We start from the raw sequence: 27,934 nt of genomic DNA, 5'->3' as shown, positions 1-27,934 counted from the left end.
AGATGATCTGATCAGATGAAGTTTATTGTATTATCCACTTAATGACCAGAGGGCTCTCCAGCCCGCAGCACAAATCAGGAATGAGCCAGGGCGATCAGACTTCCCCCCTTTTTTCCCCACTAGGTGGATGTCCTGCTGGGGGTGGGGGGGTCTGATCGCCGCCGGCTATTTTGGCCTAGCGCGGGGGGGCTCCTCAAAGAGCCCCTCCGCAGCTATTTTTGTCCTCCCTCTGTTTGCCTCTCTCCGCTCCGTCCCCTGGGCGGCACAGGACGGCGATGCGTCCTGCGCCGCCTCTGATAGGCTTCAGCCTATCAGATACCGGCGATCCCCGGCCAATCAGAGGCCAGAGGTCACGGATCTCCTTTACGGCGCTGCTGCTCGTTATGTGGTTAAAGAACAAGTGACAGCCTAGAAATAAAAAACACATGTATAAGTAGTTAAATACTAGTTCTACTTACATTACATATGTATTGCTCTGTCCACATTATGATTCCTGTAAATTTTATAAAGGAAAAGCAGAGAATCCTATTCTAGACAGTTTCCATCTGGGTTACCTTTGCCCTCCTGACATTTCCTCCCTCACTCTTTTTTCTCCTCTTGCTAATTGTGTCTGTTACCCGCCCTCCTCTCAGAGTCTTCAGACACTCCCCATGAGGTCTATACTAGGAAGTGCACTGTCCTATGTCATTATGAGGGGGAAATAAAGGGAAGAGGAGGAATATATTATAGATAAAAAGAACCCCCAGCATGCAACTGTTTGGCAATGGCAATTAAAGGGCCAGTGCTCCTAAGGTGTGTGATAACTCCAAACCATAACAGCATAAAAAGTTTTGAATGCAGGATTAGCATCTTTATCACTTAATACACTCAGACCAGTTGCTGTTGAAAGGCTGGTACACACCTGCAACTTTTCTACCCAACCACTGTTTGTTGGACAATAATTGGGCGTGTGAACATGCGACAAACTTCTAGGCTAGCGACTGATAACAGGCAGTTTGCCCCCTGATCCAACAGGCAGTTCAACTCGCACAATTGTTGGGTTGATATTGTGCAGCTGGCCACGTGTGTATAAGTCGTCTGAAAGACTTTTACTTTCAAAAGGGGGAATTACAACAAGTGCAGCAGACAGGTTGGAGAGGCTGCATAGACGCTACTGTGTTAGGCCTCTTTCACATTACATAACTGTCATAACACGTGCACGAACCAATTTCAAATACGTGTTATGACCTGCCGTGTGACGCCAGGAAGTTGTGGTGCGATGCTGATCAGCAACAGTAGTTCTAATTCACCCGACAGGAAAACGCAGGCGCTGGATTTTATGAAGCTCTCAGATGCATTACAATGTAATCCTCTAGAACGCTTCGTCTAATGGGAAAGTTAACATGAAAGTCAAATAGACTTTCATGTTACCTTTCTACATGCATCCTAGAAGCGATCTGTCAACAGCCCTTACCAATTCACAGACATTCACTTTCAGACCATTTTATTCCCCCGCTCAGTAAAGAGGAGTAGAGCTCCTCTTTAATAGTAATGTAATCTTTGCCCCCCGGCTACTGTGTCAGAGGCTAGATAGTCTTACAGGACATTGGGGACTGCCGTGTCCTAGATAACTGTGGCGGGCCGTACCTTTAGTGTGCTGAACAGATGAGCAGCTCTGGTCTTCAGTGGCCCCAAATACCAATATCTGTAAAAGGAATGAGAGCGACAATGATGAACAAAGAGGGAATAATTATAGAGGAGCAGACTGCGTTATCTGCTACACAGAGATGTTATTCTGGGGATCCGCCTGCTGGAGGCACTGCTGTTCCCCTACTTACAGAAACACATCCATTATCCTTCTATCCTAAACAAAGGGGCTCATAGAATAAACAGCTTTTCAAAACTACATTGCATAACAGCATATCAGCAGTTTCTCCATTTTACTACGTCCACTCCTCTCCATGCTGAACAGAGTTTAGTTGAGATATAAAAAAGGTTTGAATTCTAATCTAGTGCCCCAAAATCACAACAGCAGAGTTCAGAAAACTGCCATGTGGGTAGTGTAGTCTTTCCGCTCTCCTCCAGCTGAATGCTTTTTTTGTCCTCTAAGCCTAAAGTGAAGGTCCAGGAAATAAAAAAAATCTACTTACCTTGGGCTTCCTCCAGCACCTTGCAGCCATCCTGTGCCCTCACCGCAGCTCCAGTGGCTCCCGGTCCCCTCCGGTGCAGATACCGAACTTGCCAGGTCGGCATCTACTGCGCTCCAGCATGCGGCTCACAGAGTCGTATTGATGTCATCCGGACTGTACTGTTCTGCTCCTGCGCAGTACAGTCTGGATGACGGCAGGGCACCTACGTGAGCCGCACCATGAAGCGCTCTTGTACCGGAGGTAACCCCGGGCTACCGGCGGGGAGCGGAGCTGCGGCGAGGGCACAGAACGGCTGCCAGGGGATGGAGGAAATCCGAGGTAAGTACATTTTTGTTTTTATTTCCTTGGACCTTCACTTTAAAGAGAGTCTGAAACCAATTTAAAAGAAAAAAAAAGGAGAGGGAAGGCTCTGGGTCCTATAGAGCCTTCCTGCACCTCTCACAGTACCTGCTTTCTGTGCTGGCTCCCCTTTCAAATCTCCTGCCGCTGGATGCTTCGGAAGCCCATGGGCCCCTGAAGACTGGTGGCTACGTACTGCGCATGTGAGAGAGAGCGTGCTCACGCACTATGGAGCCACCTGTTTTTGGGAGTATTCGGGTTCCCGAAGACTTTCAAAGCCTCCCACAGCGGCAGAGAGCATAACAGGAATTCCAGCGCTGGAACGTTGGGACCGTGAGAGGAACGGAAAGGCCCTAGAGGACCCAGAGCCTGTCTTCTCCTTAGGTATGTTTTTTATAATTTTTTTTAATTGGCTTCAAACTCACTTTAAAGAGAACCCGACCTGCCATTGGGCAGCTCTCTCCCTGGCCGTGCCTCCTGCCGCTCCCCCGCCTCCCTGCACAGTATGAGAGCCACACAGTCTCTCTGTGCAGCATTGTGACCCAGAGGTCGCGAAAGGGAAAGTGGGCCATTGCAGCCCAAGGGAGCATCGGTTTTAGCGGCAACCTAATCTGCTCAGCCCCAAGGATCAGGTAGCCTACTTTTAAAAAAAAAAATTTGAGCCCACCTCGGGCTCTCGTTAAGGCCGATTTTACACTTGTGGTTTGCGGTGCGAGCACCACAGAAATCAGCCTTCATATGACCTTGCACCACAGTGTAACGCTGCCCCCTGCTCAGTGGTGTACTCATGCTGGGCATCTAAATCACTGGGATTCCTGTCAGGCCACACATGCGCGTCGCACCGCACTCCTGTTGTGCACACTTACTGCGTCGCCATGGACTTGCATTGTTGCATAATCCAGAGAGTTCACTTACTTTGTGGACTTTTCTGCTGCATCCCGATAACTTCCCCAGCGCAGACTGGTCACAGCAAACACCGGCTGGTCCTGCTCTCCCTGCCAAACAGAGTGATAAGGAGTCAAATGTACACGTAGTTAACCACTGCAAATTCAAGTTGATAAAACTTAAAATATTTTTTTTTACATCTAGATAGAGCTGAAAAGGGTGAAATATTAGTTCATTCGCTTTTTGTGTCTCCACTGTAGAAATTTCCCCTTGCAAACACATCACATGTATCCAATGAAGTGCAGACAGAAAGGCACACACTGTACATAACCAGGAAACCCAATTCTCAAAAGAATCTTGCACGCATCGCTAACCGTTGCACTAAGCCACCGCCCATACTAAGCTACTGCCCACACAACTGCACCGCCCACAATAAACCGCCACCCACCAGTGCTTCTGAGTCCTGCAGCTGCACGCGCACACCACAACCACTGCACTAAGCCATCACCCACAGGTGCTTCTGAGTCCTGCAGCTGCACGCGCACACCACAACCACTGCACTAAGCCGTCATCCACACTAAGCCGTCACCCACAGGTGTTTCTGAGTCCTGCAGCTGCACGCACACATCACAACCGCTGCACTAAGAGCTAAGCTGCCACCCACAGGTGCTTGAGTCCTGCAGCTGCACGCGCACACCACAACCACTGCACTAAGCGGTCGCCCACACTAAGCCACCACCCACAGGTGCTTCTGAGTCCTGCAGCTGCACGCACACACCACAACCGCTGCACCAAGCTGTCGCCCACACTAAGCCGCCACCCACAGGTGCTTCTGAGTCCTGCAGCTGTACGCGCACACCACAAACAATGCTCTAAGCCATCGCCCACACTAAGCCGCCATCCACAGGTGCTTCTGAGTCCTGCAGCTGCACGCACACACCACAAACAATGCTCTAAGCCATCGCCCACACTAAGCCGCCACCCACAGGTGCTTCTGAGTCCTGCAGCTGCACGCGCACACCACAACCACTGCACTAAGCGGTCGCCCACACTAAGCCGCCACCCACAGGTGCTTCTGAGTCCTGCAGCTGCACGCACACATCACAACCGCTGCACCAAGCTGTCGCCCACACTAAGCTGCAACCCACAGGTGCTTCTGAGTCCTGCAGCTGTACGCGCACACCACAAACACTGCACTAAGCCATCGCCCACACTAAGCCGCCACCCACAGGTGCTTCTGAGTCCTGCAGCTGCACGCACACACCACAACCGCTGCACCAAGCTGTCGCCCACACTAAGCCGCCACCCACAGGTGCTTCTGAGTCCTGCAGCTGTACGCGCACACCACAAACACTGCACTAAGCCATCGCCCACACTAAGCCGCCATCCACAGGTGCTTCTGAGTCCTGCAGCTGCACGCACACACCACAAACAATGCTCTAAGCCATCGCCCACACTAAGCCGCCACCCACAGGTGCTTCTGAGTCCTGCAGCAGCACGCACACACCACAACAACTGCACTAAGAACTAAGCTGTCGCCCACACTAAGCTGCCACCCAAACTGTAGAGATTTCCCCTTGCAAACACATCCCCTATACCCAAAGAAGTGCAAACAGCAAAGCACCCATTGTACATAACCAGGAAACCCCCGATTCTCAAAAGAATCTTGCACGCATCGCTAACCGTTGCACTAAGCCACCGCCCACACTAAGCTACTGACCACACAACTGCACCGCCCACAATAAACCGCCACCCACAGGTGCTTCTGAGTCCTGCAGCTGCACGCACACATCACAACCACTGCACTAAGCCGTCATCCACACTAAGCAGTCACCCACAGGTGCTTCTGAGTCCTGCAGCTGCACGCACACATCACAACCGCTGCACTAAGAGCTAAGCTGTCTCCCACACTAAGCTACCACCCACAGGTGCTTGAGCCCTGCAGCTGCATGCGCACACCACAACCAATGCACTAAGCCGTCGCCCACACTAAGCCTCCACCCACAGGTGCTTCTCAGTCTTGCAGCTGCACGCGCACACCACAACCGCTGCACTAAGCCGTCACCCACACTAAGCCGCCACCCATAGGTGCTTGAGTCCTGCAGCTGCGCGCACACCACACGCTTGCACAGTGCACACTGACGCTCCCGACCGTGCAGTAGCTTGGGGGGGACATAAGGCAATAACGGAGGGGGGTGGAGGACAACGGGGGGAGCGCTGGGTATGAGGAGAGCTTCATACACATGCCTGCTCCCCCTCTTTTTGAATTTTTATAAGGCCTAAGGTGTCCTTTAATCCAATGGTCACAGAACGCTGATTTTAAAAGGAGGCAAAACTCAGCAATACAGCTTGATTATTGATGGGGACACAGCGTCGAGCGATCTCAGCCCAGCTCCGGTACGCCGTCACGTCATTTGTCCGTTCAGATTACGGATCTGCCTCGTGAAATAAAACGCGCGGAGAAAAGTCATTTTTTGATATCCGCCTGGGACTCCTCTGCGGTTTCTGACAGGAGGAAGGGCCGGCGGCGGCAGGGGAGCAGGACGGCGTGCGCGGTGACAGATCGGCCCCGGATCCAGGCTCCCGAGTGATCAGTGTATCCAGTCACAACACATTTATTTTACCTAATGAGACGTGATTGTTTTCTCTGGGCTTTTCTTACTCACCTTCCTGCGGATCAATACGGCTACTATTATATATATTGAATTGGAATTAGAACTGAGTAAAAGCCTGAGCTGGATGGATAAACACAATTATTTAACCTAATTTACTGTTACCAGGCAGCTAAAAGGGCTGAGAGGGAATCTGTCAGGACGGCTGTCATCAGTCACAGCCGGGGCAGCTATCCAGCCTCAGACTCCTGAAAGAAGGGATAGTTCTGTGGCAGAGGAATTACTCTATATGTGATGTTGCTGAGATGTCCTCAGCCCTGGAACTAGCATTGCTTGGCTGTTAAAGGACCACTGTCACTAAATAGTGTCACATGTAAAATACATACATATAAAATGAACATTTCTCCCAGAGTTAAATGCAATGTAAGTTACTTTTTTCCGTATGTTGCTGTGACTTGCAGTAGGTAGTAAAAAAAGCTCACAGAACTGACAAGCTTTGGACTAGTCCATCTCCTCATGGAAGATTTTCAGTATTTCCTTTATTCTTTACAAAAGCGCTCACTGGAAAGGATCTATACAAAGATGAGAGCCACCCTACTTGTTTGCACACTATTCTGGCAGTTGGACTGGACAACAGCTGTTCAATAAAGAAGTAACTGAGAATCCCACATGAGGAGATGGACTAACCTGTCAGATTTCCATTATCTACTTTAAGTGACAGCAACATAGGAAAAAAGTCATTTATAGTGCATTTTACTCTCCCCGTCTTCTTCAGCCGCGGGGGTCCAGCGCTGGCAGCCCCCGAGCAGTGTTTGTACCCACATATAGGGAATATTCACTAAACACTGGTAAAATTACCATGCACACTCAACACACGGCAATTTCACTGGAATTTACACATCTGATGTAGCATGACTTGCGCACATAGAGCAACTCGCACTACCTAGGCCATACGTGCATTGCTGGTTTAACATGAATTATACTAGAGAAGTGTGCAATACCTAGGTGCAATACCTATGCTATAAGTGTGCAATACCCAGGTAACGCGAGTTGTGTTAAGCACACAATGCTGCAGCCGTTGAACCGCTAAAGTTGCCATGTGCGCATGGTCATTTTACCAGCAGTTTGTGCCTATACCCCACAGTGTTCGCTACGGAGTACCACCAGACGCTGCACACGAGCAATGTTCACTAATGTGTTTCTGTGGTGTAGATAAGGAGCTTTAGGCCCAAGTGCAAGTTTTACTTGCCCCCCAAGAATTCTATACAGTATATAATTTATATGGCGCCACAATACACTTAACGCATGGATCATACAGTAATGCAAGTCAATGGGCGATGCAGGCAGTGTACACGTTGGGAGCACGAACACTGTATCACAGATATGAAGCTTCATATGACCCTGCGCCACGGCGACTGGGTCATATGTATAGGCCCGCCCCCCCACTCAGTGACGTACTCCCTGCTGGGCAGGAAGTACGTCACTAGGATTCCTGTCAGTCTGCGCAGATGCGTCGCACCGCGCTCCTGACGTGCACACTGCCTGTGCTGCTCATTGACTTGCATTACTGCATGATCCCTGTTCAAAGCGTGGTTCATGAAGTAACACGCTGCAGACTACGCATCAGATCGGATGCTTCCGGCGCATCGCACCACATTAGCTAAAGGCTCCATTGACTTCCAATGCACTCACAGCACCTTGCCGTATGAAACACGATGCAGGTTCCCAATGCCAGTGTGCAAGGGGCCTAAATACCTCTGCATTGGCCTACTGGGACAGTCCAGAGCTCTCATTCTGCAGTTCTTCTGTGGAGCACTTACTTTTATTTGCAGCACATCGAGAGGAATGGTTTCCCCTTTGAGAATGGAGAGTGTGGCATCTGAGATGTTTCTGGCAAAGACAGAAAACAAATATACAAAATCAGCGAGAGAAACCTTCATAAACTATGTACCTGCACACACCCTCATTCCTACAGCATCATCATCATCACGTAAAACAAAGTTCTGTAAAAGTAACACCTTAGAGGGCGGAAGAAAAATGATGCGCGCTGGACGCATCCAAATCCCTATTTGTCTACAGACTTGCGGAAGCACCATTCAGATGTGAATGCCGCACCCAGAGGAAATAGCCACTTAATGACTAACTTTCAGGCCTGGAACCCACTACAAATCGCAAATTGCTAGTGTTTTTAATTAGCGTTTTGTAAGCGAATTCATGAGCGTTTTCCGTCGCTTTTGGGAGCAATTTTAAAAAGGTAAGCTTTTTGCCAGCGATTGTGTTGTGATTTACGATTAGCGATTTTAATTCTGATTGGTCCTTTCAATGTATCATAATTTTATTTACAGTTTGCAATCGCACTCAAATCCCTATGAGTAGCGATTCATGAGCGATTTGCCAGCGCTTCAATACTTTGCATTGAAGCACAAACGCTCCCAAAATGCTGCATGTCCTGCGACTGCGATTTTGCTAATCGCAATCATTACTGTGGAATTTTTTACATTTATTTACATTGGCAGAGCGTTTAGGGCAAGCACAAGCGAATTAAAGTGCTCGCTAAACGCTCAAGAAATCACTATAGTGGGTTCCAGCCCTTACTGTGTTTTACCTCAGCTAATATCTGGAAATATGCCTGAAGAAGAGGACAGTTTCCCTGAAGGCTTGCATAACTAAACTTCATCAGTTAGCCATGAAAAAGATATTACTTCAACAAAACTTTGTTTTATATCATTTTATTGGCCAACATGGTACAGAAATTCTTTTGCTACTACATCATCAAAACACACACACACACACACACACACACACACACACACACACACACACACACACACACACACACACACACACACACACACACACACACACACACACACACACACACACACACACACACACACACACACACACACACACACACACACACACACACACACACACACACACACACACACACACACACACACACACACACACACTCTCTCTCTCTCTCTCTCTCTCTCTGCAGGTGCCAGGGCTTACAGTCGTTACCAATGTCTTGTGGATTTGGGCTACCATGTCACTGCAGTGACCCATGCCTACTGCAGGACCTTCTAGGAGAGGAGCACTGTGCACACATCACTTACCCAATAACTTTACTCTTTTCTTGCCTAGGGGGCTTGCATATTACAGCCCCCCTCCCTACCCTATACAGCTTCCTGGTGTCTATTGCACCCCCTCCCTCCATTATAGTTTCCTGGTGCCTAGTCCCCCCCCCTCCCCCATACCATTTCCTGGTGTCTAGCGCCCCCTCCTCCTCCCCTATAAAGTTTCCTGGTGTCTAATGGCCCCCTCCCTCCCCTATACGATTTCCTGATCTCTATTGCCCCCCCCCCCCCTACCTATACAGTTTCCTGGTGTCTACTGGCCCCCCTTCCTCCAACATACAGTGTCCTGGTTTCTAGTGCCCCTCTCTCCCCTATACAGTTTCCTTGTGTCTAGTGGCCCCTCTCCCTCCCCATACAATTTCCTGGTGTTTAGTGGCCCCCTCACTCTCCTATATTGTTCCCTGGTGTCTAGTGGCCCCCTCCCTCCCCTATACAGTTCCCTGGTGTCTAGTGGACCCTCTTCCTTCACCATGTGGCTTCCTAGTGTCAGCACTTCAGCACTTAGCCATATAGGCGCAGCACTAAGATGCCCACGGGGCAAATATAATACTGTAATACACATTGGGGGCACCACTTGTGGGCCAAATTTGCCATGTATGCCCCAAATAAAGGTCTAGCCCTGGGGAGTATGAGAGGGCTTTTTGTAGGGAGCTTTGGCACATCTATTTAATGGAGGAGATGTGAGAAGGAGGTACATTCAAAACATGAAATTGGGCTTTAAAAAAGCCAAACTTTTGGTGGAAATTACACCCTCACATCGATCTAATCCGCTGTCCTAATTATCCATTATGCTTCACTTCCCATGCGCAATTATTGCTGATTAGCAAGGACTTTGCTAAAACTCCCTCTGTAGCCGACAACAGCTAGCAGCGGGACACCCGGCTACATAGAAATAACAAGCAATATTCTCAGCGCTCCACGGCACGCTGTAGACGTTTCCTCCTCCGTCCTCGGCTTTAATGACAACGCAGCCGTCTTCAGGAGCGCCAACAAACAACCCCCCCCTCCCGAACACCTTTCAAGTACGCTGCTGCGGGATAATAGCGGCCTTCTGCAGTCTGCACCTTTAATTCCAGGAAAGATGAACATCAATTAGCCCAGGTGGAAAAGGCCCTCTTCACAACGGCAAAATGTCCCAGACAATTATTTTGAGGCTGGAACAAAACGGGGGCTCTGCTCCTCTATAGGTCAGACAAGGAGAATGAGACAGCCCCAATTAAAAGTTTACAGGCAGATTGTGATTTGACAAACCTCTGAAGGCTCCGTCATGCAGCCTCACAGTCATTATCGGCACGGCGGACGGGCAAGTACCTCCAAGACATATTTATGAGCTATAAACCACCAGAAGTTAATTCCCCTCTCTCTGCCAGTAATCGGTTATAGAGATTGCTTACTGCGAGGACTGGGCGATCAGAGAGGCGATGGATCAACAATGCCAGGAAACCAGAGGGGGGGGGGGGGGGGGGAGATAGTGGTTGTAAAAAGAAGTAGAAAACAGCTACATGAAAAGGGAAACATAGCCCTATTTGTTTTGATATTGTTTTGCCCGGGCATGTGATCAGCTTCATTACATACAATAGAATGTAATACATTTTTCAGGATATTGCTGGCTTATCGGCAGAAGTGGTCGTTATCGGCTGCCTCAGTCAAGTTTAATCTAGCGTGTGTATGGGGCTTTAAACATTATAGGGAACACATCGTCCTCCCATCTGCTGCGGAGGAGTATCTGGGTAATATAGTGCCTATGGCAAACACTGAAATTCCCCCCCCCCCCCCCCGGTCAGGCCTGGATTTACATCACAGGAGCCACAGGAGCATAGATGTTCTGGCACCCTAGGTGCCTCCAAGTATTAGGTAGCCAGAGGTGGCCTCAGCTGCAGGGAGATCTTACCACTGAAATGCAGATAGCTTGGTGAGTAACCTGCCATTCATGCTTTGCTTTGGACTCTGCAAAGGGAAGCATAGAGGGAGGAATTTGGGGAGGGGGAGTGAGCCGCCTTTCCATCCTTAGGCACCTGTAGGCACGGGCCTACAATGCCTTATGGTAAATCCGGCCCTGCCCCGGTATAAGTACCCAGTGGTCCCTAGTATAGGTAGCCAGCGGTAGTCCACTCAGTATAGGTAGCCCCCCAGTTTAGGTTGCCTTCCCAGAATAGGTGATTAGAGGTGTCTCCCCAGTACTAATAGCCCCCTTTAACATAGGGAGTGAGTGGCGTCACCTCAGTATAAGTTCCCCCCCCCCCCCCCCCCAGTATAGGTGGTGGGAGGTGCCCCCTCAGTATAGGTAGTAAGAGATGTTCCCCCCAGTATAATTAGCCCTCTCAGTATAGGTAGTTAGAGATGTCTCCTAGTATAAGAAGCCCCCCCCCCTTTGCAAAGGTAATGAGAGGTGTCCCCTAGTATAAAAAAGTACCCCCCCAGGAAAGTTAGTAAAAGGTATCCCCCAGTACTGCAATGCAGCACAAGGGAGGAGGGGGTAGGCATGGTTGCACAGCACAGTGGCAGTCCATGGTGCTTTGGCGCCCATGGCATGAGCCATGCCTGTACCCCTTGTGGATATAAGCATATGTGTTTGTGCATCGAGCTTAGCAAGTGTTAAAGGGTTACCTTAGTATTACTGTTTCAAGCAGCTGTCGTGATACCTTTTAAGGCAGCCTGTCAGTGAAACTAGGGTCAGGGAACTGATTTGATGTATGTGCTCAAAAGAACACCAAACTGTCGCAGGATATTTTTACTCTCCTCAGGAAATGAGCACGTCTGGAGGATGGGGCCCACTCTATGTCTGGACATGAGGCTTACACAGAATGAGGAACCACCAGGAAGGCTTGGTTTCAGAAAAGACATATAAGGAGAAAGCACTGAACTCTGAACTTCTACTGGTCAGATACCAACTTTCACTGATGACACCGCCTTTGACCTGACATCACCAAGGAGACGCCCAGACAGACACAGGAGGACTATAAGGGGGGTGGGCTGCGCGGGAACTTCACTTCTCTTCTGGTCGAGCTGGGCTTATCTCAGACTCATGTGATTAGAGAGAAGCCGCACGTGTGTAATAAACAACGCTTTGTTTCTGAAATCAATTCTGTTTCCTCCGGTGCTTCTGAGTAGATAAGGTTGCTTTTTATCAACACCCTCTAGATACGCCACTGATCTGTTGGCCTGCATGAAAAGCTTTGTCTCTAGTGATGTCACAGCCATATGAAACAGGAGTAAAAAAGCATTATTCTTTTATCAATAAATATGACAGAAAGATTATGTATGTATATTAACCCATTAGCAGCTTCAAACTACATTTTTGTTTGAAAGCTGCTGTGCATTCTAAACCTCTGCCGGCAAAGGGTGGCAGGGAGCAGTTATAGTTACCTGTTCCAGACAGCTTCTTCTCTTCTTCCACCCATGGCTCTGAATTCTGACAGGTCTTCCGGGTCGCAAACACATAATAGGACATGTGATCAGGAGCCAGGAGACTCTGTCAGTGTTACAGCCCCACCCGGTGGTGGAAGAGGGGTGATGGAAGAAACTCTTTCACTCCCCCTCTTCCACCAACATGTGGCGCTGTAACGCTGATATGGTTTCCTGGATCCTGATCATGCATCCTATCATGTGATCGGAATTGAGAAGACATGTCGGGATTACATTGCCGCCGTGGTGGAGAAGCCAATCCCACCATCCAGACAGGTAACTATATAAGATCCCTGCCGCCTGCTCTGCATGCCCTGCTAGGCTGGGGAAGTCACACCTCCCAAGTGGCAGGAAAAATTTGGCCCTGCAGGCTGCAGCCAAATAAAGTTTTACTTTATCTGGCTGCTCAAGGGTTAAAAAGGCATGGCACCTTTTCTGCAAATTGTCACTGGAATCGCCAAATGAAATGAGGAGCCAACAGACAACGCGCTCTCTCTTCATTGTCTTTGCGTGAGCGGACCTTTAACAGAGTTTTATTCAATGACCGCCCCATATAAATAAATGCCGCAACAGAGAAGGGAATTGTACTTACTGGACTTTATTCTCGGCCTGCGGGTAAAGCGTCTTACTGAGTGTGTTGGTCGCACCGAGTGGGATAAACCCGATGGGAATCTTACTGAAGGAGGCCTATAAAATAAAATAATAACAATGTATGCTGTACAGTATATCTATTCTGAAAGAGCGCCAGCAACAGACACAGGATGGCAGCTGGAGCTGTGCAAGTTTTAGTGCCTAATAATTTTGAAACTGGAGGAGAGCAGCAGGGATGATCACACACTGGCTTTCATGAACTCAATTTGCTTTAACAAACATAAAAAGAAAAGGATACTTCTGAAACTTGCATCTTTATTATTTTTCATGCATAGGATAGTAAGGCCCGGGGCTCACTAGTGACGCTTTGCCAATCGCTGGCAAATGGAAAAGCGCTGCAACAGTGGAACGCTATGGCAGCGGTACCACTGCAGTATCATTGAAGTGATCTTTTAGGCTTGCCCTGGCTTCCTTCCAAATTCTCAAAACATACAGTACTTGTAGGTTGTAGGTTTAATGTCATTCCCCAATAATGGCTGTAGATCAGGGGTCTCAAACTCAATTTACCTGGGGGTAAGTCAGGATGAGCCTGGGCCGCATGAGGGATTTCACAATCAGCAGCTACCGCCCGCCCCAACCCAGCATTGGTTTTTACTTCAAAATCAAATTCACACTGAAGCGAACGATTTTGCCTATTTTACCTTATAGTTCGCTTCAGTGCTCCCATTACAAGTAATCCGCCGTGTCCCCACCGCAAAACGAGGGCTGCAGAGCCCTCAAATCGCCCGGGGGGCAATCCACCGGCATTTCCTGGAAGGGGCAGAGCTTTCAGCTTCAGCTCTGCCCCTCCTGACGTCAATCGCGGTGCATCACCGCCTCTGCCCGCCCCTCTCACTCTTCCTTCACAGAGAGGGGCGGGGAGAGGCAGCGATTGACGTCAGGAGGGGCAGAGCTGAAGCTGAAAGCTCTGCCCCTTCCAGGAAATGCCGGCGGATTGCCCCCCGGGCGATTTGAGGGCTCTGTAGCCCTTGTTTAGTGGTGGGGATGCGGCGGATTACTTGGGAGCACTGAAGCGAACTATAAGGAAGCTTTTGCCAGCACGGGCCACAAAATATTGTATCGAGGGCCGCAAATGGCCCGCGGGCCGCGAGTTTGAGACCCCTGCTGTAGATAGTACATTGCGAGTCCTGCTGAAGTACTGAGTGACATGACTTGTGAACAGGGCTGGATTTACCATAAGGCACTGTAGGCACGTGCCTACGGGCGCCTGATGATGGAAAGGCGGCTCACTACCCTTCCCTAGTGTCCCGAGCAGAGCGTAAATGAGAGGTGACTCACCCAATTCTTGGCATTCCACTGACAGGATCTCCCTTCGGTCAGGGGCACCTCTAGCTACTTAATACTGAGCTGGCTCTAGCTACTTAATACTTGGGGGCACCTCTAGCTACTTAAAGGAGAACTGTAGTGAGAGGTATATGGAGGCTGTCATATTGATTTCCTTTCAAGTAAAACCAGTTGCCTGGCAGCCCTGCTGAGCTTTCCACCTGCAGTAGTGTGAATCACACCAGTAACAAGCATGCAGCTAATCTTGTCAGATCTGACAAAAATATCAGAAACACCTGATATGCTGCATGCTTGTTCGGGTCTATGGCTAAAAGTATTAGAGGCAGAGGATCAGCAGGACAGCCAGGCAACTGGTATTGCTTAAAAGGAAATAAATATGGCAGCCTCCATGTACCTCTCACTATAGTTCTCCTTTAATATTGAGGGTACTTCTGGCTACCTAATACTGAGGGGCACCTGTAGCTACCTATGACGGGCAAGGGAAGTAAGGGAGAAGTGACAGCTGGGCCAACCAGTACACTTTTGGAAAAGTAGAAAGGAAGACTGGGTCTCAACCTGGATTTGTGCAATTATAGCAAAACATTTATCGTGCCATAGCAGTAAGAAACACAACCTTTTGGCCAAAGGCCTTTACCGGCACACTTTTGGGCCTGCTTGCGAAGCACTGTGGATACTGTGTCAGAGCTATAGAAATGCAGCATAATAATGACAATAAACGTCCCATCACCTGTTTGTTATCATCGGCTTGGGTGTGGATATAACAAAAACTGTCGAGTTGAAGAAAAAAGCGGGGCACCACTCCTTTAAAAGTCCCTTTATTCCGGTGGGGGAGACAGCAGGTACATGCAGTGGGGGTATCAAGTGCCTGACAACTGTTTCGCTGGGTTAAACCAGCTTCTTCAGAGGCAGTACGTACTGCCTCTGAAGAAGCTGGTTTAACCCAGCGAAACAGCTTTCAGGCACTTGATACCCCCACTGCATGTACCTGCTGTCTCCCCCACCGGAATAAAGGGACTTTTAAAGGAGTGGTGCCCCGCTTTTTTCTTCAACTCGATTGGATTACAAGGATTCTGGATGAGCACGCTCTGTGTCCTGGTCCCAGTCCTGGTGTGTCTGCCCTGCTGCATTTGGTGCCAGGTACTGTCACTTCTCTTTGAACTTATAACAAAAACTGTGTGGGAGAATGTAGTGTATGAGTTGGGAATGTGAAAACAAATCATTATCAGGGTGCTGCAAGAAAGGAGATGTTATAAAATATGGGGTTACAGTATGAGTTGTACGGCAGTTAACTGAGATGCATGCTGGGAGATAAATCCAGCAATAAACCGATATTTCAGGATCACAAGTAAAGCACGACTGCACGGCAAGAGCCCCTGGGGGATAATTACCTCGGGAGTGGGAAGCCTCTGGATCCTAATGAGGATTCCCCTTTCCTCCTGAGTCAGCCCCGATCCAGCGCAAGGACAAAAAAATAAAAAAATAACAATCCTCTTTCCCACTGTGTGCATGCGCAATAGTGGCTTCCCGCACAGGCTTCGGTAGAAACCGCCGAGCCCTATTGGCTCCGCTCTAATGTGTAGGCGCTCAGCTATTTCCGCCAGAACCTGAGCGGAGAGGTGCTACTGCGCATGCACACACGCTCTTGTGATGGGCATGGCTTAACATCATGGTTTGCAATTTTTAATAGAAAGAAAAGAAATAAAAGAGAAAAAGGAGAGAGAGAGATAGGATAGGTGGGGAGAGCCATTATGAGCTTGTAATTATGCAATAATAATAATTAATGTAATAATGCATTAATTGCCACTAACTTATCTTTCATGTATTGCTGGTGATATAGCTTATCCTCTACGGAGATCCAACCTTCCCAAGAGGTCACAAATTCTTTCTGATCTTTTTTTGTTGTAGATACAAAGAGATTCATGCCAACTTAAAGCTAATGGGAAACCAAAACAAACAAAAAAACCTATATACTGTACTTACCTAAGGAGAGGAAAGGCTCTGGGTCCAATAGAGCCTTCCTGCTCCTCTCCCGGTCCCTGAGTTCCAGCACTGGCTCCTTCCTTTGAATCCCCCACCGTAGGAGGCTTCGGAAGCCTGAGTGCCCCCTAAGACGGGCGGCTTCATACAGCTCATGCATGAGCACACAAGAGAGCGCGCTAGCGCATGCGCAGTATGGAGCCACCCGTCTTGGGGAACGATCGGGCTTCCGAAGCCTCCTGTGGCGGCAGAGAGCAGTATTCGACCGATTGGTTGAATGCTGGCACCAGGAGAGCCTGCGCTGGATTGCCGGGACTGTGAGAGGAGTGGAATGGCTCTATAAAGCATTCCCTCTCCTTAGGTAAGTATCTGTTTGTGTTTTTTGACTTTCCATTGACTTTAACTTATCTACTTCCCCCTTCTATTCACCAAAGGTGGAAATTTCCTCACTATTCCAATATCCTTGGATAAGAGATCTAGCTATAGAAAACATATTACACATATTATTATGGCTACCTGTATGGCGGTCACAGTCTTGCTACCTAAACTAGGGGTGTACACTCTGGCTACCTATACTTGGGTGGTAACTCTCCGACTGCCTAAAAAACAAAGAGGGGGGTGGGTCACTTTGGCTGCCTGTACTTTGCAGTATAATTTTAGAAAAGAAATCTGGGAAGAATCATCCTGCCAAGGAGGTTAACTTTTTATCCCTCGGATACATTTTGAAACACAGATGAGTTTAGCATTACTATATACTGTATTTTATGTTACATTTTAGACACAGCTTACTTGGTGACCATAGTTCCTTTTTAATATAAAACCCAGGGGAACGGCTGGAAAGAAAACAGAGAAAATAATGGCTGAGGCCAGACAGTGATGAATAAAGGAATAGTTCTGGAGGTGTTAGCGGAAGCTGTGTCTCATAGTGAGGGGGCCGAGCGGACAACAGCTTTCATCAAAGTACATTTCCACATGTCCTTGTGGGAGATGATTACCTGATCAGCCCTTCGGAGGAGACCTGTGACGACCTGCAAGACACAATACACGGCACATTATGTCTGGCGCATCACACTGAGATGTGGAACAGTGTGTAACTCATACAGCACAATACTGAGGGATCCGCTGCAAGCCGCAGCCAACAATGAGCTCCAGACTTGCTTCTTCAAGTGAGAGAGAAACAATAACAACTTTATATTCATTGTACAGATTGTAAAACTGTTCGTTAACTACAAAGCCGATACGTGGGAAACGGCTTAGAACATGATGCTAGAGACGGAACATAACGTCCATTAATTTCACTCAGAGTGGACCTGCAGCCTCTGCTGCTGACTACACTTAAAGGGAATCTTAAAGGACAACCAAGCTGAAAGGGAAAAGTTAATCTTTACTTACCCGTGGCTTCTTCTAGCCTCTAGCAGTCTATGTGGTCCCTCCCTGCGGTTCCCCTGTCCTCCAGTGGTGTGCCGCTACCAGTTACAGGAGCGTGATTGAGAGAAGTGCACAGACGTGCCCACGCATGCGCAGAAGACAGTGACCACCACTGTGGTTCATGATCTGGGTGAGCGGTGCACTGGAGGGCAGCAGAACTGCAACCAGGGACCACATAGGCTAGAAGAAGCCCCTGGCAAGTAAAGATTAACTTTTTCCTTGTCCATTAAGGGTGGAAAAAAAGTTGAGGTTTACTTACCTGGGGCTTCTTCCAGTCCCCGACCATCTATCAGTCCCTCACTGTCCTCCCGGTTTGCAACGTTGTGCGGCTGCGCCCCCAACTAAAGTTTGCGACTGGCTCAGTTGCAGGCTACTGCACATGCATGGCTTCCGCTGTGCACCTATTTGACTGTGCTCCCGGGAGCATTCTGCGCATGTGCAGCTGCAAGTTTTACAAACTGCGCATGCGCAAAACGCTGACAGTCACGGAAGCGCAATCAAAGAGAAATGGGGCCAGAACAGCATATGCTGGGACAGCGGTACAAGGCAGTGGACTGGGAGGAAAGCAAAGGATCTGAGAAACTACAGGGGGCTGTAATACCCTCCAGGTAGGTAAATCTCAACTTTTGTCTAGAAGGCTAGGGCTAGTACTTTCCTCTGCGTGCCACAACTTCACAAACCCCCCCTCCCCCCCAGTACTTTCCTCTGCCTGCCACAACTTCACAACCCCATCCCCCTTCCCCCAGTACTTTCCTCTGCCTGTCACAACTTCACAACCCCTCCAGCCCTTTCAACCGACTGTTGAACTTCTGAGGATGCAAGCAGGAATTATCAGTGAATACACAGAAGGTTGGAGGAGGAAGGTCCACAGGTAGAGGCTAATGTTTGTTTCAGAACTTATGAAGAAGATTGTGATTGGTTTGGAAAGGTGATAGACTATAAGGCTCAGATTTGCTGTGATCACTTCCTGTTTTAGCTTACACTGGAAAAAATTAGACAACATATGAGAGTGACCAGAAAATTAAAGCATTGTAAATTATCAATCTACCAGCTCAAACCGACATTCTTCTGCATGAGTAACACACAAACCACTCTAGTAGAAACATGAAGCAGATAGCTCTTCAAGAGACACAGTGTATTTCCAAACTCTGTCACTATGGTTCCTGGCCGTCACTGCTGTCAATAGTCACTTTTGAGGTCAACTGAAGTCTCTCTTTGATCAGTGCTTCTGCCACTTGTGGGCAATTATCACAAATCTGTTGAAACACTGTAGGGGAGCCTACAAAGCCAGGGATACACTTTTAGGGGAACAAAACTCAGGGGACTCTATAGGTGGGGGAAGGGGGGCTGGGACAAAAAAAAAGGTGGCGATTTGGGCAAATGGCTCGGCAGGGGTCTAGTTGATGCCAATGCTGAATAACAGTAATTAGGCAGCCAGGTGGCGAGTTGGGGCGACAGATGTGGGAGTAGTAACTTATGTATGACATATGACACTATATAGGTTTGTAGTAGACAGCGGGTGCCGTAAAGGGAGATTAGGTGAATATTGGGGGGGGGGGGGGGGGGGTTAACCACTTCTCATCCAGACCTTGTTTCCCACTTATGGACCAGAGCAGTTTTTACATTTTAGCTGTGTTAATTAATCAGTAATAACTTTATCCCTACTTATGACACCCAAATGAAATATATATTGCTTTTTTTCCAAGACAAACTAGGCTTTCATTGTATGGCATTCTTTCCCTCGAACAATTTTGTTTTCTATGCATTTTCATGTGAAAAATAGGAAAAAATAGAAAAACACATTATTCTCAGTCTACCAATTCCAGTTTAAAAATAAAAAGGGCTACTGTAGATAAAAACACACACATTTTGTTTGGCTATTTCTACCTTTTATCACAACACTTAGATTATGTTCCTGTCACAATTTAGGGTGAAGATATTGGATTCTGAAATAATGCTACAGAGTGTTTTTTTTTAAACAAAAGTATTTTTTATGGTAAAAATCAATCTCATTGGCTCAGGAAACATATCTTCCCGTTCACCAATTAGTGCTGCATCAGATACTGCCAGAAATGTGCACAGGAGCAAGCCCAACCCTGCACAGCACTGCTTCTGCTACAAGACGTATATCTACTGACTCGTGGCTTAGATGAAGTCACAGAGGAAGTAGATATACGGTAGTGGTGGATAAACTGGTTAAGGAAGCCCCTGGTAAGTATTATACCAGAGACACTTCTTGTCTCAGTTACACTTTAAACTCCTAGGCGGTTATCCCGAGCTAGGGTCGTGGCGGAAAACCGCAGCTAAGAGCGGTTATCCTGACCTCTGCTCGGGGTAGCCGCCGGAGGCTGTATGCAGAGCAATGCGCGCAGCAGGAGCGTTTCTACATACCTCCCGGGGATCCCGACGTCGGCCGGCATTCTTCTTCCTCTCCTCCGGGGCTCTGCTTCCTCCTGGTGAGATCGCAGACTGTCGTCATGACGACAGCCGGCAATCTCACTTTAGAGTTGCAGCGCCACCCGGAGGATGGAGGCATAACTGCAGTGCGGGAGCCAGGGAGGTGAGAGATTGCTGGGCTGCTGCAGATCTCCCTGGCAGCATGATTTTTTCCGGGTTTTAGGGTCTGAAAGGGTGCAAAAAAATTGCACCGCTTTTAGAGCCTAAAATCCGGAAGGAATCCTAACGCCAAGGGGGTTAAGTAAGAATGGTGGCTGGTTTGTCTAATAGTAAAATATCGGTAAAATATTCAGTCACTGCATCAGCTTTTTATGAGTGTGGTGGCACCAATAAAAAGCTAATGCAGTGACTGAAGGAGGGCTTAATGTGGGCACCTCAGATCCTGGGGCCCTGTTACGGTGGCAACCTCTCTCGCTGCGCCACAGGCTGAGACACAGAACCAAAACAGAGGAACAAGAGGATACATCCTGCAAAACAAAATGAAGTTATATTGGAAGAAGACTTAACTGCTTACCTCTTGCAGAGTCCCATCTCCTCCGGCTACAATGATAAGATCTGTGCTCTCCATCAGCTCTAGCAGCTTCTTGGCCTGACCTTCATAGTCTGTCTGTAAGAGGAATCATTTGTGAAGTCAGATGCAAAAACAACTATGGCTTCCCACACAGTATGAAGTGTTGGAGTGAGGGACTGTCAGTGTAATCAATCAGTAATAATCATGGAAAAGAATTAACTATGAGCACCACATCACTGCTTGACCAATGGAGTACAATGGGGGGGGACTTAGTAAAAACAATAACACTGTCCTTTAGTTTGCTTATTTTCAAAAAACATCCAGCAATATTGTAGTGGCTTGGTCTGCAGACAAATATGTTACAACAATTTTGAAAGCGGACCCGAACTCCTGCACAGGAGAGGAGAACACAGAGAAATCCACCCTGTATGTGTTTATAGAGAACAGCCCGTCTAATTCTCACTTCTCAGCAGGTAATGAGCTAGTGTCATATGTTCAGGTCTGCTGTAACTAGTAGAGCGATGCCACCGGTCTGTTTTAGGGCTGGTTCAGACGGACGTCTGCGTAGCGTCGCGTCTGGGGGCGTTGCGGCGGCTGCGCGGTCAGGCTTCCAGTAGCCTTCGGTCGCGTCGTGATGCGGTCGCGTTTTTTTTTCCCCGTAGGGGAACATTAGCCATCGCGGTTGGCCGCTCCCTGGAAGCTACATGTTGCTTCCAGGGGCAGCCCGAACGCTCGCGAAAATCGGGACCCGAACGCCACGTTCGGGTAAAAGCGCGCAAAAGCTCGGTGTAAACGCTCCCATTCACTTGAATGGGAGCGTTTACCGCGACGGTCCGAACGCTTGCGGTAAACGCTCCGCAAGCGTCCGTCTGAACCAGCCCTTAGGCTTCCACTAGCCAGGATTCAAGAACAAACTTTATAACTTGTATAAATAGAACCATCAATGATGTGACACTGGTGGCCTTGGTATAGTGTTAGGCTCGGTTCACAATGGAACAGAAAAGTTGATTGCTGCCAAGCTCACTATATTGAAGCAGAGGGTGGTATGGAAGTCCCAGCAGCTGGACAGCATGGGCACTTCACCTTACGTGATGCAATAATGTCACTTGTAAAGGTATAGGGGAGCAATACAAGGCCCCAGAAGGAATGAGGGACAGTCAGGCAGAGCAGTAAAAGGCATTGAGAGCTTTTGTACACAAGTGCGCTGTTTCTGGTCTGCTCTGCGGTTTTCCAAACACAGCATGTTCTACTACAGCCTATGGTACTAATGTGTTACAACCCGCTGGGCCTATAAATGAGCTGGCATATGCACAGCAAAGGAGCCGCTAGCGCCTGTGTATAGGAGTGCAGAGTGGGGACTCAGAGGCTGCAATAATTATAACTGATGGTACATTCCTGGTAGGGAGTTCCATTTACAGCTTTTCTGTACATCAGGGGAGGAAGGGATAACTGGCCCTTACGGTACACTTATCCTTTATAGGAAATCTGAAGTGAGAGGGATATGGAGGCTGACATTTGTATCTCTTTTTAAAGAATGCAAATTGCCTCTTATGCTTTTAGCTACAGACCCTGAACAAGCATGTGGATGTTTCTGATTGAAGTATGCCTGGATTACTCACATGCTTGTTTCAGGTGTGTTACTTTCTGCCCATTACTTTCTCCAGCCACGCCTTCGCACTTCTCCTTGTACAAAACCTGCATGCGCACACTAATTTTTTTGTCATCCCCAATCGACCCGCATGGCTCAGTTTTTGCTCCCTTCACTCTCTTTGCCCACACTCTCAGAACCGCCTCCATCTCCGCCTTCTCATATGTACACAGGGACCCAATGGGTAATAGTAGCCAGCACTCGAATAGGTGCAGTTCAAGAGAAACCGTAACCAAAAATTGAACTTCATCCCAATCAGTAGCTGATACCCCCTTTCCCACAAGAAATCTATTCCTTTTCTCAAACTGTTCATTAGGGGGCCATGTATGGATGGTTATGTAGTGAAACCCCTCCCACAGTGTGATGTCAGCGCCTCACAGCTCTGAGGTCCTGACATTACACTGTAGGAGCCTTGTTGCATTGTGGGAAATAACAGCTGTTTCCAATTGCCAAAAAAGCAAGCACCATCTGCTTCCAGTGACATCACCTGCCAGCAGTAAAAATGTCACCATGTGATAAATGTCAGAATGTAAATCAGGGAGAGGAAAGATCAGTGTGATGTCAGCGCCTCACAGCTCTGAGGTCCTGACATTACACTGTAGGAGCCTTGTTGCATTGTGGGAAATAACAGCTGTTTCCAATTGCCAAAAAAGCAAGCACCATCTCCTTCCAGTGACATCACCTGCCAGCAGTAAAAATGTCACCATGTGATAAATGTCAGAATGTAAATCAGGGAGAGGAAAGATTTTACAATGAGCCTGCACTGACTGCTTCATTGTTACAATAATTATGTATAAATGATTTACTTTTTTTTTAATACATTATGTTTACTGGAGTTCATCTTTAAAGTGAACCAGACACGAAGCACCGTCATGTATTTTACCATATATATCAGTGGGAACATAAGAGAAAACACCTACCCTGCTCTCTGTTTCATTCTTCACTGCTCAGCTTGCTTGTTAGCAGCCCTGGTAAAATCCCGGACTGGACATTCAGTCTGGCTTTGCTCAGGAATCATTATAGCTGAGTCTGTCTTCTCTGATGTCTTTTCAAGCCCAAGCCTGCCCCCTTCTGGCTCTGCTATAATGACTCAGCTATAATGATTCCTGGGCAAAGCCAGACTGAATGCTCAGTCAGGAATTTTATCAGGGCTGCTAACAAGCAGGCTGAGCAGTGAAGGATGAAACGGAGAGCAGGGTAGGTGTTTTCTCTAATGTTCCCACTGATATATATATATATGTTAAAATACATGAGGGCGTTTCGTCTCTGGTTCACTTTAAGTCTGCCTACATTAGGTGTTCCAATAGACCCTGCAGACTGCTGAAGCATGGCATAGTGGCCCAGACAGGTCCATGAAATTTCAGTCAGCATTGCAGGTTGTCATGGTTATGTGACACCCTAATGATCCTTGGCTGGAAATATTGAGGTGTGCACACACACACACACACACACACACACACACACACAGATTTACTATCGCCTGGAGGTATGGTGACTCGATCTCTTGGGTGACAGTTTGGGGACAAATGCGGTACAGATGCATCGCTAACTAGTAACCTAGAAATGTGTCCTGTTGTAATGGAGGGAGGAGGATGGACAACAGAATGACGGAGTGGCTTCCAGCAGGAGGTGTAAGGAGGAGAACAATCTGGAACTCCAGAACTCTCAGGGTGCATCAAAGCCAACATACGCATGCTAGATTCAGTCCGGACTGGCCACCTCAGCCTAGGACCCTCCGGCATGTACAAGGCTTTAGTATGTGTTCAGCAGATGGTTGGACAAAACAGCTGATATCTGATGTTTCCATCCAACAAAGTATAAATCCTCGTACACATGCCCGACTTAGAGAGAAACTGTAACCCAAAAAAACTGAACTTCATCCCAATCAGTAGCTGATACCCCCTTTTACATGAGAAATCTTTACCTTTTGTCAAACGGATCATCAGATGGCTCTGTGTGGCTGATATTGTAGTGAAACCCCTCCCACATGTGATATCAGTGCCTCACAGCTCTGAGGTCCTGACATCACACTGTGGGAGCCTTGTTGCATTGTGGGAAATAACAGCTGTTTCCAACTGCCAAAAAAAATCAAGCTGTATCTCCTTCCAGTGACATCACCTGCCAGCAGTAAAAATGTCACCATGTGATAAATATCAGAATGTAAATCAGGGAGAGGAAAGATTTTACAATGAGCAAATACCGACTAAGTCATTTATACATAATTATTGTAAAAACGAAGCACTTTTTTGATTACATTATTTTCACTGAAGTTCCTCTTTAAGTCGGCTGAGGTGACTGATCACGACCACCTCCGCTAACAATCAAGCATGTGTACGGCAGCTGACGACCCCTGACCTGCGAGCGATCCGCCGGGCGCATCTACTCAACCTCAGCATTGCTGATCCCATCGTTTGCACTGCTCCCCGCATGTGTGCCGCCCGACCCAGCGATGTCACCCAAAGGGATCAGGTCCTGATCCCTGATGGGGGACATGCATTGTTAGTGTATATACTCCATAACCACTAAAAGACTGCTCAATGCCAATCGGCGTGAGCAGAGCGGCAGCCCCAGGACCACTCCACGCCAATTGGCATGAAGGCTAGGGGCGTAGATTGCAGGGGACTGCGCACGCCGATGCGCGCTCCGTCATCATCCTCCCAGCAGCGATCGCCATTAGGAGACTGTTAGATGGCGAAACCGCCATCTAATAACACTGTACAGCGCTGCAATATCAATTACGGTACCTTCTGATCATAGTGTCCTTATCTTATATGAAACCGTAAGTTTTCTGTTAGTTGCAAGGTTATTTACTGTATCTAAAAATAAAAAAACCACAATCCCGCTGGCACTGCATAGTTCCTGCAGGTAGGCAAAGGCACCAAGATCAGTTTTGGGGGACATACTGGGACCTGTTTTGTAAAAAAAATGGCCTGGTCACCAGGGCGGTTTAAGACCGTGGTCCTCAAGAGGTTAAAGTCTATGGTCACTACTGAGTTCAGGCAGGGGATGAGGCACACTCTGATGCCAGGAAAAGCCCTATATAGTGATGAGAGGCAAGTCAAGCACAAACAGCCTTTCCTAAGACATAAAGTTGAATTGTAAATGAGTTTAAAGGGGGATGTAACACCACAAATAAAAAATTGCCAATAAAAAGTTGGTGCCTGAAAAATATATGTAAGCCCACCCCCGCACCCCTTTTTTTAAAAAACTAAAATAGGTCCCAGTATGTTCCCCTAAACTGATATGGGTGCCTTTGCCTACCTGCAGGAACTATGCAGTGCCAGCGGGATTGTGGGAAGTTTTTTTCTTAGCTACAGTAAACAACCTTGCAACTAACCGAAAGCTTACCATTTCATATAAGATAAGGACACTATGACTAGAAGGTAATGGATGCCACCGCCTCAGCTATTTCCTACAATGCAACAGGGTTCACAGACAGGAAACTGCCAAGAGTACGTAGTCAGAATTTCTTTGTGGGAGGGGTTTCACCACAATATCAGCCATACAGCGCCCCCTGATGGTCTGTTTGTGAAATGGAATGATTTCTCATGTAAAAGGGGGTATCAGCTACTGATTGGGATAAAGTTCAATTCTTGGTCGGAGTTTCTCTTTAAGAATGAGGACTCAGATTATTACCAATGCTAGTTTCAGACAGGTGCAGTATACTCACACACTTTGCTATCAGCTGTCTTTAGTGCATGATTTCTCCTACAGGTACTCTTTAAAATCCTGAAGTCAGCAAAGCATTTTTCATTAGGAATATGTCCATGAGAAGAAGGCCGGCAAATGGGAAAATCACAACATAGCTGACAGGTCGGCCTTTGTCACCCTTTCACGTTTTGTGCCCGAGAAAGGCACGGCAGACAAAGGCCATTGTTTCCACCCTTTCACTGTGCCTTCCGCGAGACTCTGAACCCTGTCACCGCTATTTATACATCATCATCAAAAATCTGCCAGACTGAAAATAGCTTGCTGGCAATTAGCAGCCGCCGCGATAATCACAGCTTCTCGTTGTGACCTGTCAAAGCATTTCAGAGAGACGATGTCAGGCTGACGCACCCAGGACACCTGTACCACTTGTGCCGCACTGGAGGCTGTGTGACGGGTGGCTGCACGCTCTGCAGCACAATAAGGTTCAGCTGAAAACCTCATCGCTGTCTGGCCGCCTCTTCCCCTCAGTCTATCTGTATATATTAAAGACCAGCCTAGGCAGTGTTTACACAGTCAGTGGGGGTGATTCACAAAGATTACTTATTTTTCACCTTAAAGAGAATCTGTACTCTAAAATTCTTACAATAAAAAGCATACCATTCTATTCATTATATTCTCCTGGGCCTCTCTGAGCTGTTTCTGCCACTCTCTGCTGCAATCCTGGCTTGTAATTAACAGTTTTAGGCAGTGTTTACAAACAAAAAAACATGTCTGCTAACCAGAGTGTGATAGGCTGAGAACAGCTCAGTCTGTGACTCACACAGAGGCTGCAGGGGGCGTGGAGAGGGTGTGTATAGCTTCTCCCTATCACAAGCAGAGCTGCACATTCCAGCCTGAGTGCCTGAGCCTGACAAAGCCATCAAAAGAAAGAAGGTTAGATTACCTATATAACAGAGATGATACAGCCACTGTGCAACTAGGAAAGGCTGCAGTAAGACAGACCACATTAGAACAGGTATAGGAACTTATAGAATAGAAGAAATAAGGCTGAAAATTTTGTTACAGAGTCTCATTAAATGGAACCTGAAGCGAGTGAAATTATTTAAAATAAATACATGATGTAGCTGCAAATGAATATTCCATACTAACCTCACCGTCAGTTCCTCTCAGAAGCTCACCATTTTCTTCTTACAGTGATCCCTTCCAGTTCTGACAAGATTTTAACAGAACTGAAATATACCAGTTGCTGTCAGTTATATATCAGCAGCTGTCCGTTACAACTGAATGTACAAGGTAATGTCCATGTTTCCCTATGGCTCAAGTGGGTGATATTACAGTTTAAAAGTGTGCTGACCAGGAAGCTGTTATGGGGTAATGGCCATTTTTAAAATGGAAGACAGAGAATTCCAGTGATTACAGTGGACAAATGGGACACAGGAGAGGAGAAGGAGATTGAGGAGTAGACTACACAGGAGGTAAGTATGACCTGTGTATGGTTATTTTGACATTTTATTTTCAGTTTAGTTCTTCTTTAAATTGGAACTGAACTATAGATTGAAAACCAGACCAACATAATACACTGTGGCCATTGTGTTCCCTGTAACATCAGGAACACAACTGATCAAAAGAGTGGTAACACGTTACATGCACCTACCTACCGTAGGATACAGTGAAGCATACAGTCAATGAAAAGTATGCTTAAATGTCACTGTTAATTCGCACGTCTTGTTGTAACGCACTGCATGCAGTGCATTACAATGCCGCAACGCACCCGTCACACTGTGACTGTCGCAAAGGGTGGTACACTGCTGCGC

At 47.6% G+C, this 27,934-nt stretch overlaps 1 protein-coding gene across 3 annotated transcripts in view; it reads right to left on the bottom strand.

Annotated features, from left to right (window-relative positions):
• Positions 1 to 27,934, bottom strand: part of AGK (acylglycerol kinase) — a 91,615-nt gene that overhangs the window by 14,680 nt on the left and 49,001 nt on the right. For 2 of the 3 annotated variants that reach the window (XM_068272993.1, XM_068272992.1), the window contains exons 6-11: positions 20,825 to 20,917; positions 17,421 to 17,453; positions 13,106 to 13,200; positions 7,786 to 7,855; positions 3,384 to 3,463; positions 1,627 to 1,684 (exon numbers count right to left, since the gene is read on the bottom strand). In XM_068272993.1, coding sequence (XP_068129094.1) covers positions 1,627 to 1,684; positions 3,384 to 3,463; positions 7,786 to 7,855; positions 13,106 to 13,200; positions 17,421 to 17,453; positions 20,825 to 20,917 — 429 coding nt within the window. Of the gene's footprint in view, positions 1 to 1,626; positions 1,685 to 3,383; positions 3,464 to 7,785; positions 7,856 to 13,105; positions 13,201 to 17,420; positions 17,454 to 20,824; positions 20,918 to 26,899; positions 27,028 to 27,934 lie in introns of all 3 variants that reach the window. The other variant, XM_068272994.1, reaches the window with a different exon arrangement.

The sequence above is a fragment of the Hyperolius riggenbachi genome, chromosome 3 (genome assembly GCF_040937935.1).
Source record: "Hyperolius riggenbachi isolate aHypRig1 chromosome 3, aHypRig1.pri, whole genome shotgun sequence".
Classification (NCBI taxonomy): Eukaryota; Metazoa; Chordata; class Amphibia; order Anura; family Hyperoliidae; genus Hyperolius; species Hyperolius riggenbachi.
Note: the sequence above shows the minus strand (reverse complement) of the source record. Positions and strands in the feature narration are given on the sequence as shown.